The 14,403-nt window shown below is 30.4% G+C and overlaps 2 protein-coding genes across 2 annotated transcripts; both read right to left on the minus strand.

Moving 5' to 3' along the window:
• Positions 1-758: 758 nt before the first annotated feature.
• Positions 759-3,117, minus strand: LOC137816303 (large ribosomal subunit protein uL18-like). The gene is made up of 9 exons (XM_068619399.1): positions 2,987-3,117; positions 2,632-2,701; positions 2,452-2,543; positions 2,164-2,290; positions 2,002-2,081; positions 1,803-1,919; positions 1,589-1,723; positions 1,317-1,486; positions 759-1,057 (listed from the first exon to the last, which is right to left on the minus strand). The coding sequence occupies exons 1-9, from the start codon at positions 2,987-2,989 to the stop codon at positions 949-951; spliced, it is 903 nt and encodes a 300-aa protein (XP_068475500.1). The 5' UTR covers positions 2,990-3,117; the 3' UTR covers positions 759-948.
• A 1,868-nt stretch (positions 3,118-4,985) lies between these two features.
• On the minus strand, positions 4,986-7,159 carry LOC137816301 (calcium-dependent protein kinase 29-like). The gene is made up of 5 exons (XM_068619397.1): positions 6,387-7,159; positions 6,032-6,175; positions 5,701-5,853; positions 5,486-5,601; positions 4,986-5,124 (listed from the first exon to the last, which is right to left on the minus strand). Exons 1-5 carry the CDS (start codon positions 7,066-7,068, stop codon positions 5,077-5,079), a joined length of 1,143 nt encoding a protein of 380 aa, XP_068475498.1. The 5' UTR covers positions 7,069-7,159; the 3' UTR covers positions 4,986-5,076.
• Between the last annotated feature and the right edge of the window lie 7,244 nt (positions 7,160-14,403).

The raw sequence follows: 14,403 nt of genomic DNA on the forward strand, positions 1-14,403 counted from the left end.
GTTTGTGAAATTACCATTTTATTCTTAATAAAAAAAATTCCTAGAACACCCCATCTTCATTTTTTCAGCTCCTGCAACTTTCTCAAGCTCTCTTCATCGCTATAACAAAACCTCGCTGTAAAATCAACACAAAAACCCTTCAACCATTTCCAATAACAAACCATTGAACCCCACACAATCAAGTGTTGGAGATGAATATGTTGTATGAATGCCAACAGCATCTGCAACAAACGAGGTAAAACTATTTTTCAGATGTTTTCTTTTTGTGGCAAAAAATGAGAACAACTGTAGCTACTTCTTTAGTTCACATGACTGCAAGTCCAGTGAATATCACGAGTGGTGCTCAAATTACTGAATTGACTTCATTTGTTTCTTTATAGAAAAATGATGGAACCCTTTTACTTTCCATATTATGCTTTTATGTTTAACGACAGTTTCATAAGGTACTATAAAAACCCTGTTTTTGTAGGCTTTGAAGAAAGCTAGAAGCATGGGGTTGGAACTTTTTCAAGAAGAGAAGATAAATAGTACATATCTACTTAGTCGTTACTAAAATAATTAATCATCTAAAAAAAATTAACTTTTTACTCAATATTTATACCAGTGACTTTCAATATTTATTATAGAATAATTTTGCGATTTATTATAAAATAAACTTTTTAAATGAATGCAGGTTGTCATCTTTACGTCATTTCTAAACCCACGTTGATAAGGCCAGCAAATAATAAATGTAAGGTTTACAACATGTAAACAGCTGATTATACTATCATAGAAAATACCTTCCATAAAACATGAAATTTAAATGTTAACACAAAAATCCTGGCGGAAAAAGAAATTGAGCAAAAACAAGGATAACTCCACTCCAAAAGAATCCAAAATTTGTGATCTACATGCAAGTTAAAACAGCTCCTAATAATGCAGCAATTATACTGCACCCATGATGAACTTTCACTCATCATCATCATCTTCCTCGTCATCAGCAGCAGAGTTCAGAGCCTGCAAGCGTGCAACCAACTTGGCCTTCCTCTCCTCATAAGTAAGTTTCTTCAGGTTGTACCTTCAAAAACAAGGAAATACTTTCAGAAACATTCCAAACCAGACATTTCAAATCTCAAGTAAAATAATTAGCACAAACTAGATAAAGAACATAGAAATAACGAAATATACTGCTGATCCTGAAACTGATCTAAATCCACTCGATAGAAATCAAATGACAAAACTAATGCATATATATAGACACACGTTTATATACATGCACATTTCATTATTTATAGAATAGATAAGCTTTCTGAAAATATCGTAGTGATTTAATTTACCTCTTGTGTTCCTTTGGTGGCTCTTTCTCAGATTTCTTGAAAGTAGGATCAGCTCGAATGGCAGCATGAACCTTCTTGTAGACCTCCTCCAGATTATCAGGCTCTATTCCACGCTTGATATAATCACTGAAGTGTGTCTGGTATTTTTCAGGCTCATCTTCGATCAAGGTCTGCAAAAAATATAAAATGGTTTGCCGAGCTTATCATTTGAAAATCACAATATTGCGCTAAAACATTCCACCAAGATGATGCTAAATGAAATCTGTTCAAACCTTCATATAAGAAGCAACATGTCCACCAAAGACATATTTGCGGTGAATATCAGCGTCAAGCTCCTTCTTATCCTTATCAAATCCAGCAAACCTTTTGTCACTGTGAGGAATATCCAATCCCCCATCCAGAGCTCCCTGTAAACCATTACAATTATTCAATTTGTCCACTAATAAACAGAAATCACACCAGATAGCATTGCACATAATAGATCACCTTAAGGGCACCAAAGACACGATTTCCTGTTGTAGTCTTTATAAGACCAACATCAAGGAGAGCACGGAATGGCCTCCTGGTATCAGCAGGTTCAACTGAATAATCTTCTCCAGTGGCCTAATGAGGAAACAAATTAAATAAACAAAATGTGACAAACAAACAAACAAACATAAATACAGAGAATAGCAAACTCCTATACCTCAACATTTCCTTCATACTCCTCGTCCATCTCAAGCTTTTTAAGAACTCGACGGGCCAACAAGAGCCCAGTGCAATAAGCTGGTCAGAGTAAATGGGTGAGAAATATATACAAAAACCTTGAAGGAGGATAGCTAAGAAGATTGACTTTCTCAGAAAATACCTGCAGCATAGTTTGTAAGGCCTACTTCAAGACCATAGCGTGGCAGCTCATGTGAATATGCTGCAGCAAGGACAATATCGCCAGCAATGCTAGCAGATGTTATTTGGGCGATGATGTCCTTGTTGGTCTAATAACATAGTCAAGGTTTATACACATTGAAAATTGAAAAAACATAACTGGCAAAAAAACTTCAGCTATTCACATGATAAGTCCAAGTATTTCTAACTAGAAGAATTATTAAATTATAAGCACGTAAAACCATCTCTCAATGACGTAAAAGTAGGATACAAATCGAACCACAAAGCGATATTTTGGGGTGTTGTACTTGTTTTTATCCTGGTTAATCAACCGAATCCTGGCTCGGTAATCGGTTTTTCCCTCTGCGATAATAAAAATCACAAGTATAAAAAAATGTTTGCAAGAAACAATATAGACATTAAACAAAAAGAAACGAAACAAACGCAACACCTCTTCTTCTCTTGAACTTCACTTGATATCTCTTGAAGTAGGCCCTTGATTTCTGAGCCTTAACGAACACCTTAAATATACACACAAAAATGTTGATACAAATTGTCAGAAAAGAGGGATAGGAATAGCCACACACGAAGCAGAGCTTGGATTAAAACAATTCAGAACAAAATAAGAAAACACAATGGAAGAAGAAGCAAAAGCACACCATAATTGAAAGCTAAAATTACACGAAAACGTGTCTATAAGAAACTCTATAAAAGCAAAAGACGAGAACGCAGGTAAACGAAAACATGTATATCTGCAAGAATAACAGGGCAATAAGAAGATGAAAGAAGAAGGATCCAACACGCACCATTGCTGCTGTGAAGCTCGATCTCTTCCCTCGACTGTGACTGAGGTAAAAGTGAGACCGACTTAGGGTTTGCCAATGTTTTGTTGGTTTGTAGTGGGCTTAGGGTTTTGTAGGCCCAAATGGGTTTATTCATTTGGGCTAAGGTGCGCCCATCCATTAAGTTACTTTTTGCACCCACATTGTCTTCTTAAACCCTTTATACATTTTAGAAAGGAAGAAAGTAATTATCCATGTTTGTTCTTTTTATTTTTTCTTTAATTTTTATTAACTTGATATTTTTATTATTTATACGAAATTGTTTAATTTTAGATATTAACTGTAATCAGTTTGTTAATTAAGTTAAATAGTAGAAGATGGTTTCAAGTTTTGGGTCCAGTGAAGCCAAAAACTCATCCTTCACTCCAATATTTTTTCAATAGAGATGGTTTTGATGCTTTTAACTTTCCACCTCCCCTTACTCAGCTGACATATTCAAGAAAATTGAACAGAAATGGTGCAATTCAATTGAAAATTATAGAAAATTGGTAAATACAGAAAAAAATTATTAAAATAAACATTTTTCAATTCAAGTTGTTACTGATATATATATATATATAACATTAATTAAATCCATTAATTTGTTACTTTTTTAATTAAAATTAATTAAATTCATTAATTTTTTACTTATTTTTTTAATTAAAATTGTTAACCAGATTAAGAAAACTTCAGTTTAAATAAAAATGTAAGTAGATTATGATTACTTTAGTTTATTTTATTTAAATTAAATTTGTCAATTTTTCTGGTAATTTCAATTGAAATTCTTTTTTCTCAAAAAATAATTATTAATATTTTAATAATTTAGGAATTTTTTAAAATTACATCAATGTTGTGAAAAAAATTATTTTATAGATAAATAATATCAAAAAATTAAAATTAAATTTTGTTTTGACAAGAATTCCTCACTTTAACTCCTCTAAATTCTTTTTCTATTTTGTCCCTACTTAATATTTTATTTTATTGATTTATTTTGGTTATTTGGACATTTTATAATTTTAGAAGTTAATAAAGTAGTATTTTAATTTTCAAATAATATTTTATTTTATTTGTTGTTGAGTGGATAAATGGTAGTTACTTTTCTATTTTAAACTGCCATTTTTCTATGTTAAATAAAAATAAAAAATTAAATATATTTGTTAATATTTGTTGGTAGTTGTGGACACATTAGCATGAGAGTGGAAAAATTGTTATGTTACTTTTTTGTTTTAAATTGATTTTTTTTCTCACTAGGTTTTCTTTTGCATACATAATCTCATTCTCAATACAATAACAATATTCAAATGGTCGAACTCACAAAACCTTCAAAGTCATCCAATGTGAACCAAGGATTGAAACACCACCACTTCTATCGTCACCCATCAGATGACATTGTTGTACGAAAATGATATATTGTTTGGGATATTAAAAAAATATTCAAATTGCATCAATCCAAGTTTTGCATAGAGAAAGAAAACTTTAATCCGAAAGATCGCCCTCACCCGCATCATCTTCCTGGTATTAGATAGATTATTCCACTACACTTAGAGACACATTTTCATGTAAAGACTTTATTATCACGTGACATTGTGGTTTCTTTGTTTTTAAATCTCCCATACCGCACAAAGAAAAAATAGGACGATTTATGTGTCTTCTCATATGTATTTGTATTTATTAAAATGAACTATAAATTTATAATCTTAATATAAATGTACAACTAATGACATTTTTTTATTCGAATTTTAATATTAAACATAAATATATACAAATAATAAAAAAAAATACAGATACACATGCGTTATTACATCTGTGTTCCCGCTAGTTTTAAATAAATTGGATTAAAAATAGGTTGTGCAATAAATATAAAATATTTAGTACTTTTAAAATATTTTTAAAGTTAAAAATGTTTTTGTTGTTTTGAAAATTTGAAATTATGTTCGTGAAGTAGCATTTAGGGTTAATACAATTATAAATAAAATTGGTAGCATATTTAAACAAAATTTATAAAATGATAAACAGTACAATTTATACATTATTAGAAAATATAAATGTAAGAAAAATTATCATCCCTGAGAAGCTCACTGAGAAGGTAGTCTTTTTCGTTGTTTTCGTTGTCGTCCTTGTGGCTGTTCAAAACATTGTTATTCAGTTAATGTAATTTTAAACAATTTCTAAATTATTACAGTGAAGTTGAACTTGACAATAGAATTGAAAACTTCAATTTAAATAAAATACACTAAAATTATCGACTAATGAATTTAATTAATGTTTCCTATACCATATTGATTGAAAAAATGTTATTTTTTAATTTTTTTGTATTTGACTAAAAAAATTTCATTTTTTAATTTTTTCTATATTTGTATATTATATTGAATTCCACCATTTCTGTCAATTTTTCATATTCAACATTATTTACAATTTTTTTCAAGGCATTTGAACATGTATATATTCATTCAAATTTATGCAGTAGTGAAAAATACGAGGTACCTTGAAAGCAAGTTTCTTCTTCTTGTTCATTGCTGTGAACTGTTTCATCCTACTCAAAACATCATTGTCTATAGGCTTGTCAGATGCTTCACCACCCTCCTTCATCCAAGGGTGTTCTGGTTCAAACGAGTAATGTAAATACTTTTTTATTGACTTTAACCATCAGAATGTCAGAGGCTATAAAACATGAATGCAGCAGTGAGTGACGTTCTTACCAAGTGCTTCAGCAGCTGTAATGCGTTTCTTAGGGTCACGGGTCAACATTTTCCTGATCAAATCCTTTGCAGCAGCTGAAATAGAAGGCCATGGTGCACTCTCCAGATCAAGTTTGCCTTCCAAAATTGAATCAAATATGCCTCTCTGGGTTTCTAAAATTGCCCCACAGATGAAGTTACTGAAGCAATCAACAGTACTAAAACAATGTAAACTACGTATCTATGCATGAGATGTTAACCTATCACGTTTGATATTCTTATATAAATCAGATGAATGAGGAACTTTTAGCTAGTGTTTGAGTTATAAACAGAAGCCATTGATAATACTTACCAGCCCAAAATGGAGGCACTCCACTTAGAAGGATGTATAAAATGATTCCTGCACTCCACACATCTATTTCTTTTCCATAACTCCTCTTTAACACCTCTGGGGCCACGTAGTATGCACTTCCAACAATCTCCTTATACACTTTACCTGCAGAAGTGGATATTGTTTAGCACAATCCAATTATTAGTTTTTGAAGTTTATGTTTTTTACTGTGGTAGCATCACCCTTTGTTAGAGAGAGATTATAGCAGTTTGTCAATGTATAATACTGTTAATATTTATAGGTTAAGATTAAAAAGCATTTAATAAGAAGAAGATAAAGAGTATGGAAATGAGAGAGAGAGAGAGTGGTGAGTGACCTTCCTCGATGAAAACGGAGAGTCCAAAATCGGTGGTTTTGACCGGAGCATCGTCTGTGTTGGTGGCCAACAAGAAGTTCTCTGGCCTGAGGTCTCGATGCATGACGCCCATGGAATGGCAGACGTGAACGGCGTTCACGATCTGCCTCGCCACCGTTGCCGCCTCACGCTCGGAGTAGTGCCCTTTGGCAATGATGCGGTCGAAGAGTTCGCCGCCACTGCACAGCTCCATCACCAGGTGCACTTCCTCTCTGTCCTCGTAAGCCCCTCTTAACTCCACAATGTTGGGTTGCCCCGAAAGATGCTGCAGAATCATAACCTCTCTTCTCACGTCCTCAATCTCATTTTCACTCAAAAGCTTCGACTTCGCAATGGACTTGCACGCGTACTCTCTCTGCGTCGTCTTCTCCACGCACAGATATGTCACACCCCATTGCCCACTTCCCAGCTCTTTCTTCATCTCGTAAATTTCCTCTATCTTCACGTACGGTTTTCCCAGAATACCTCCCGTCGTCTCTGGCGAGCTCGTCTCTTTCTCACCACCACCTGCAACTGCAACTGCAACTGCTTTCCTTTTTCCACCATCTTCTTCCGAGCTATGCTCCGGCGAGGACTCCCATGACTCCATGATTTCTACTTCACGGGCCTCGCTGCTCGACGCCTTAAACAACCCCAACCCCATTTTTTTTTCTGATCACACCTTCTTTTTTTACTTTTCTATCGCCGTTCCTGGAACTGATAATAACCCTATTTATATAACCCAATTAACTGTTCGTTTCAGTGGGGTTGGTTACAATTTCCAATGTTTTTGGTGCTTTTCTTCTCATTTTGGATTAGTGGGAAGAACAAGAATAGAATAATCTGTACGTTGTAGGTTTTGAGCTTTACGTGTTAGAACCGATTCCATTACTCTTCTCTTGGTATTGGTACGATCGTGGGAGAAACACCATGAACGCTTCGCATCTATATATGTATGGGTTCTTCTTCACGATTCTTTCCATAAGTTAGATTGAAAAATAATCTAGTTCAATACAAGTCTCCTAAAGTCTCTAATATATACCAAATACTCACGCTAACACGAACATGGAGACGGATTAATGTGTAATTTAAAACAATTTGTTGCTTATTTTTATAATCATAATAAAAATTTATACAATAAATTTGAATATTTATATTTTTTTTTGAATTGAACACTTCATTGATAAATGTTCGAGTGTCAACCCCGTGTGTCGGACGATATGAATACGTCATTTGAGATAAGCGACTAAGCCTCGAATCACAATGAAGAGATTCCAAATTAAATTGACAAATAACAAAAAATATAAAGATAAATACAAATGGACACCTTCTAAATAAACTAAAAAAACAAGTTAACCCGCCAAATTAATATCGAACTAAAGAATGAATGGTTTTGTCACTTTTACTAAAAAATTTCTGTGACTGTTAAATTTTTTTCCTCAAACACTCTTTTAACAAATTTATTCTTAGGGTTAAATTTGTAAAATAAAACTCTAAACCATCATCATTAAAATAATGTGCTTTCATGTAGAATAAAAAATATCACATTTTCATATACCTACTATCACTAATGTCTATTTTCCTTGAGTGAAACTTTAACATCTATGTCTTTCGCACAAAATTTCATAAATCTATTTATAGGTAGCAAAATCATATAAAATTTGATGCATGAAAAGCTTTACTCATCCCTCCTTGTTTAATTTAGCAATATCAATGGGCCCAATTCTTTGAATAATTTAGAAGTATACACAGCTGACATTAACTATAATTACATGTTAAGGTTATATTTGTTGTTATTTTGTTGTTAAGATTATGTTTGTTTGTTGTTATTTTTATGATAATAAATCTTCATAATTGTGATGTAATGGGTTGGTTTTGATTAGTTAATCTCTAAAATTTTTGGCTTGAGCTCTGAAGTTTGTAATATCATAAGTTGGGTCTAAGTAGTTTTTAAGACTATTACGAATAGAGTGATTATATTTTGACATCCCGCTCCAGTTTATACCTACACTGAAATATTAATATTTGTAATAAAAAAAATTAAAAATAAGAAAATGTCTTTCATTATATAAAATGTTAAAATAATTTTTAAAATTAAAAAAATTAAAAATTAATTAAAATATTAATATTTAGTGGGATGTAAAGTGGATCAAACCATCATTTTCCATTACGAATATGAATAAAACTTATATAAAATCATCTTAAATAATAATAAACACGTTTAATATAATAATCATATTCTTTTTTTCTCATATTATTATAATAATTTAAATGACAAAAATTTACCTTAAATGAATAATTAACATTTGGTATTAAAAAGAACTAAAAATAGAGCTGGATATAGAAGAATAAGGAGCACAGCTAAAGGACATAACAACTATGAAATCACGCACTATAAATTCGTCTCTAAAACCTTGGTTACTAATTAAATATTAATTTAAAAATTATTTAACAATAATATAAAGTAATTTAAAAACCAATTTTTTTTTTAGTTTCTAAAATAGTCTTTAATTTAGTTACTATTGCAACTAATTTTTATGATTTCCTTGTAGTGACGATTTACAATTAAACTAAATAATATAGTTAGAAGTGATCCTTCTTTATTAGAAACAATAATAAATTCAATAATCGATATATTAATGCTATTTATGTTGATTTATTGAAAAGATTTTCTTAGAATTAAATCTTGGTATGATTAAAAAGTTTATTTTACCTTAATCCTGGAAAAGTGAGTGATATAAACCACGATTACATAAAAAGTGAACTAGGGTTTGGATCCATTGAGTGTTTGAAGAAATTGAGTGGGAAAAGAAGATAAAAAGTTGGGTGATGGGACCATAAATAGGAATCACACTTATAAAAACCTACTCAACTCTCTCCACAGATTCTCATCTGCTGCCACTAAACCATTTCACATTTCTTTAATTAAACTAACATCAACTTTGCAATTGGTTATCAAACTCTCAACTTTCATTATCATAGCCTCTAGCTAGCCATCTTCAACATCTTCCTTTATCCCATACTTATTATTAGTTAAGTTTGGCCCAACATTAACAATTAAGTAAGAGGGAGCACATTATCACTAACATATATAGCTTTCTATAACTTCTTTTAATTTAAAAAAAGCATTACATATAATGCAAGGCAAAGAGTGTAACATAAGTTATCAAGTTAGAACTATTTTTTCAGATGATTCTTATCTGCAAATGTAAACTGAGTTTTTTTTCTTCGAGTTAAATATATTTTTCGTTAGTGTATTACGTGAAATTAATTTTCATTCATGAATCAAACTTTAGACATCTTGAATATTTGTAGTAAGAAAATTATTCATATGGTTTATTGTTAATTTGTTTTACGTGTGAAACGAATTTTCAAATATGAACTAAAATGTTAAAATATTTCCTAAATATTAACATATTTTATTATAATTTTTAATTTATGTGGGTGCTATGGAATTTCATGAATCAATTAAAATATTAACATATTTTATTTTAATTTTTTATTTCACGTGGGTGTTATGAAATTATAAGCAAGTGGACTGAAGATTTATTTATTACGCAAAAGAATTGATAATAGTTTCTTTACTTAAAAAATATCTAAAAAAATTAAAGTTTAAATTAAAAAAAAAAACAATTTTGCGTATATTACGTAAACCAAACATATATTTAACCATTTGTTATATTAATGGTACACGAATAATGATAATAGAAAGAAAAAATCCATACTTTGAACACAGAAAGGTGTTAAATGTAAACATTTTTTTTTTATTGGAAACAAGTAGCATATGTTGTGAAGTTGCGGGGAATAGTTAGAATCAATACGCTAAAAATGCAACACGTTCACTTCCTCTTTTTTATGATCTAGCCTTACTTTATATCAAAATGATTTTATTCATTTAATATTTAAATTATAAATTCATATAAAATTTTATTAAAATTTTAAAAAATTAACAAGGTGGCAATACAAATTATATGTTAGTATATTTAAAAATAAAATAAATATATATATATATATAAACGAGACATCTAAAAATTATATTAAATATTTATATATATATATATATATTAATAAAATTGTGATTTCATTCATATTAATCAAATCTCTTCACTACCTTATAATCCAGGTAAAAATATATTTGACGTTATATTTACTGTATCAGAAAATAAACAATTGTTATGAAATGAAATGTGGTAAAAATGTCATGATAGAAACATTTTTTTTATATTGATTACTTATAAGATGTAGAAAGTGTATCCTTCAACATCAATTGCAAGTCATAATTAATGTAGAGTTCTTCCCAGTACAAAACATTGCTATTTTTTTCCTTTTTTTTAAACCGGTGATTATTCTTCTAAGTGACATAAAATGATTTATTTTCTATATCAATTACTATCTAAAGTAGAAAAAAAATTCTCACTTTCTATGCTTGTAGCACCGGTTTCACAACCAATATGAAATATTAAAAATAACTTATATAAAATTTTATTATAGAGTTTTGTTATTGTTTTAATTATATCGTCGAAAACATGTTAAAATGTAAATTAATATAATTTTAATATATTTGATCTTAAGAAAATAATTTTTAAGTTAATATAAGTTTTGACTGTATAAAAACATTATGCTTATTTGAGCTCATATGATATTATATAAAATTATGTTTAAATATTAGTTTAACACCTTATAAAAAAATCATTAAATAAAAATTAATTTTAAAAACTAAAATAATTAGTTATTATTTAACTAAATTAGATACCATTTTATAAATTAAAAAATTATCGGTATTTAAATAGTTTCTATTATTGATAAAAAGTTATAAAATAGTTTTTGGATTGTAAAATGTTAATAGAAACTAATTTAAGATATAAATTAATAAGTAGTTAAAATTTTCGTAACTAATTATTAGATACCAATTCATAAATTATTTTATAATTTTTCATTAATAATATAAATCATTTTAGATAATAATAATTTTTTAGTATCTAAAATAGTATAATCAGTCAATTTAATTACGGATTATTTTAGTATCTAAATTTAGTTGTTATTTAAAGTTTTTTTATACTGAAATATTTCTAAACAAATAATTCACATGTCTCACATTAAAGAATTAATTGTAATTTAAAATCAACTTTGAATTCAAGCCTTTTTAAACATTTTTCTCATTTCATTAAAAGATTACAAGTTTTACATAAAATATTATTGTATAGCATTCTAAAGAAATTAAACAATAAAAAACCATGTTTTTATCTTTGCTTTTTGAAAACAAAACGTGGGATACAAAGGATTGGAGTAGATTAAGTAGTAGTTATTTTGAAAGGGAGAAGAAAGGAGAAACCTACCATATTCAGTTCAATTTTGTCTCTTTATCACTTTCTATTTGCTTTTCTATGCACATAGCTGTATGTCATCAACTTCTCATCTTTATCCGTATACATTAACTACTATTTTTTTAAAAGACATTTAGCTACTTAAGATGATTAGATCAAATTATTAAACTACATATAATCTAATTTACCTGATATAAAATTTCCATTTCTAAAGAGAAACAAAATCAAATGAGGAAAATATATGAGGCTTGGACACGTTTATTAAATGGTGGGTTTGTGTCTGACATATGTATCGGACACCGATACTCGTAAGACACGTATCGATGAAGTGTTTAATTCAAAAAATATTTATTGAATTTTTAACAATTTTAACACGATTCTAACATAATTTTTTTAAAAATATATTAATTTTCTAAAAACTCAAATTTATTGTATAATTTTTTATTATTATTACAAAAATAAGAAACAAATATTTTTGAACCAGTCATGATAAATATTTGTTTGCTGCAAAAAAATTGAAACATACTTGTGCATATAAATTATTATTGTCAATTTATATAATTTATAATTATATAATATATAGATTCGTATTTTCGTGTCTTCGTATCCTATATTTTAAAAATTATACGTATTTCTAATTATATGTATCTCTATTTTTTTTATCGACAATAAAAATTAAATATAAGATGCAAACTACTTTATGGGTAGTTCAACCATTATACATAAAAACAAAAACAATAAAACAATAACTAGAGACTAACTCAAAACCCAATCTAACACCCCTTATTGCTAACATACAAGAAAACATAACATCACAACAAACGACCAACCTCAAACCCAATCTTATACATTTTAAAGGTTCTAAACACCAACTAGAAAAGTGAAATAAACATAATCATGTGTAGAGTGTATAACAATTAAATAAAGTGGAAAATGTTTTTATTTAAATCTTTTTTTTTCCCTCCCTACTCCACTTGCCATCAACAAAATGCTATTTGTTAGGACCACATAGCATAAAATTAATTATCTCATTATGTTGTAGGGTAGGGGTCATTGATTTAGTGGATGATAAAATACAAAAGATATTTATTTCTTTTAAATTAATTTTGAAAGACCATCATTTGAGTGTTAAGGTGGCATAGGAGATGTTGTTCCCTTCAAAATCAAGGGACATAGGGTTGAGATAAGAATGTCCTACAAAAACATTTGTTTATAGTATTTTGATGTGTGATGTCATTCAAGGTATGGCTCCATTCTACTAATAAGTAGGACAACAAAATAATGTCTTTACCACCTGTCTAAATACGCGTGAAAGATGTTATTCAACACAAAACAAAGCCCTTCATCATCATGCATCTCATATATATATATATATATATATATATATATTATTTATTAATTTATTTTAATTACAGGGATAACCCAATACACATAACTTTTGTACATCAAGTTTCAATAAATCGTTTTTAAAATAATAAAATTATCTCTATTTTTTCTAACTAAACATTTCAATTCTATTATACTATTTCATCTTCTTCAATGGAATCTAATCTTATTTCTGACTACTTCAAAGATCACTTTTTGACTGCAAATATTGCACATTCAACCCTCACTCGCATGGTTAATTCTGAAATTTCATTCATCTGATGTGCTGCTGCTGCTGTGTGTTCTGTATCCATCATCACCAATTCAAAGACAAAAGATTATTTTCTCCATTCATCGTTTGGTTAAACAAGGACAAGAAGGTAGAAATTGTTCTGTTCACCCATGCTAAAAAACACCAACCTCTGGATCAAAACGGGATAAATAAATAAAACAAAAACACTTGCAGGCTCTTCTTGTTGCTGTCGGAAATGAGAAGAGAAAATCTCTATCCCTTTCTGTTCTTCCTCTATCTCAACGCCCACTTGCTTCTGCCAAGAACCCATCTCCCTCACTCAATAAAAAATTGAAAAATCCTTTTTTTTTTCAAAAAAACACAAACCTAGAATGCTTCCGAGAAGAAACAAACAAACACATTTGTCACGCCACTGAAAAATTACCGGTAATAATCAAAGTGAGAAGAAGAAAGAAACAAAGGGGTGGCGTGGTTCAACAATGTGAGAATATTTTGCGGTGCAGGGGAGAACAGAGAAACTGTACAGAGGCAAAGTGTTCGAATCCAATATCAAGGAGACAAAAACAGAGGGGTTTAGCCTTATGGTGAGTTGTGAAAGTACCCGTTGTTCTGTCTTGGTTTTGCAGAGTTCAACAAGGATTTTCCGAGGAAGAGAACAGCGTGGGGTCGAGTTTGGCTCTGCAGAGAGGGCAGAGAGGGTGCTTGGAGAGCCAGGTGTCGGCGCATTCCACATGGAAGGCGTGGTTGCAACCGGGAACCAGTCGAGCGGGTTGGTCGGCGGCGATGTCGTCGAGGCAGACGGCGCATTCGGAGCCCATGAGAAGGTCTTTTCCGGTGATCGAGGGGAGGTTTTGGAGCTGTGCAGGGGAGAGGCCGGCGTCGGGGAGTGGCTTCGCCGGTAGCGGCGGATCGGCGCGGTGAGTGGTGGCGTACCATAGAAGACACATGTAGACGATGAAGACGGCGCTCATGCCAAGGCAGGGCAAGAACAGCGCCAGAAGGACGGAATCTAGCATGTCCAGCTTGTGACACCAATCTCTGAACCAAATTTAGGTTT

This window comes from Phaseolus vulgaris, chromosome 1, assembly GCF_000499845.2.
Source record: "Phaseolus vulgaris cultivar G19833 chromosome 1, P. vulgaris v2.0, whole genome shotgun sequence".
In the NCBI taxonomy this organism is placed as follows: Eukaryota; Viridiplantae; Streptophyta; class Magnoliopsida; order Fabales; family Fabaceae; genus Phaseolus; species Phaseolus vulgaris.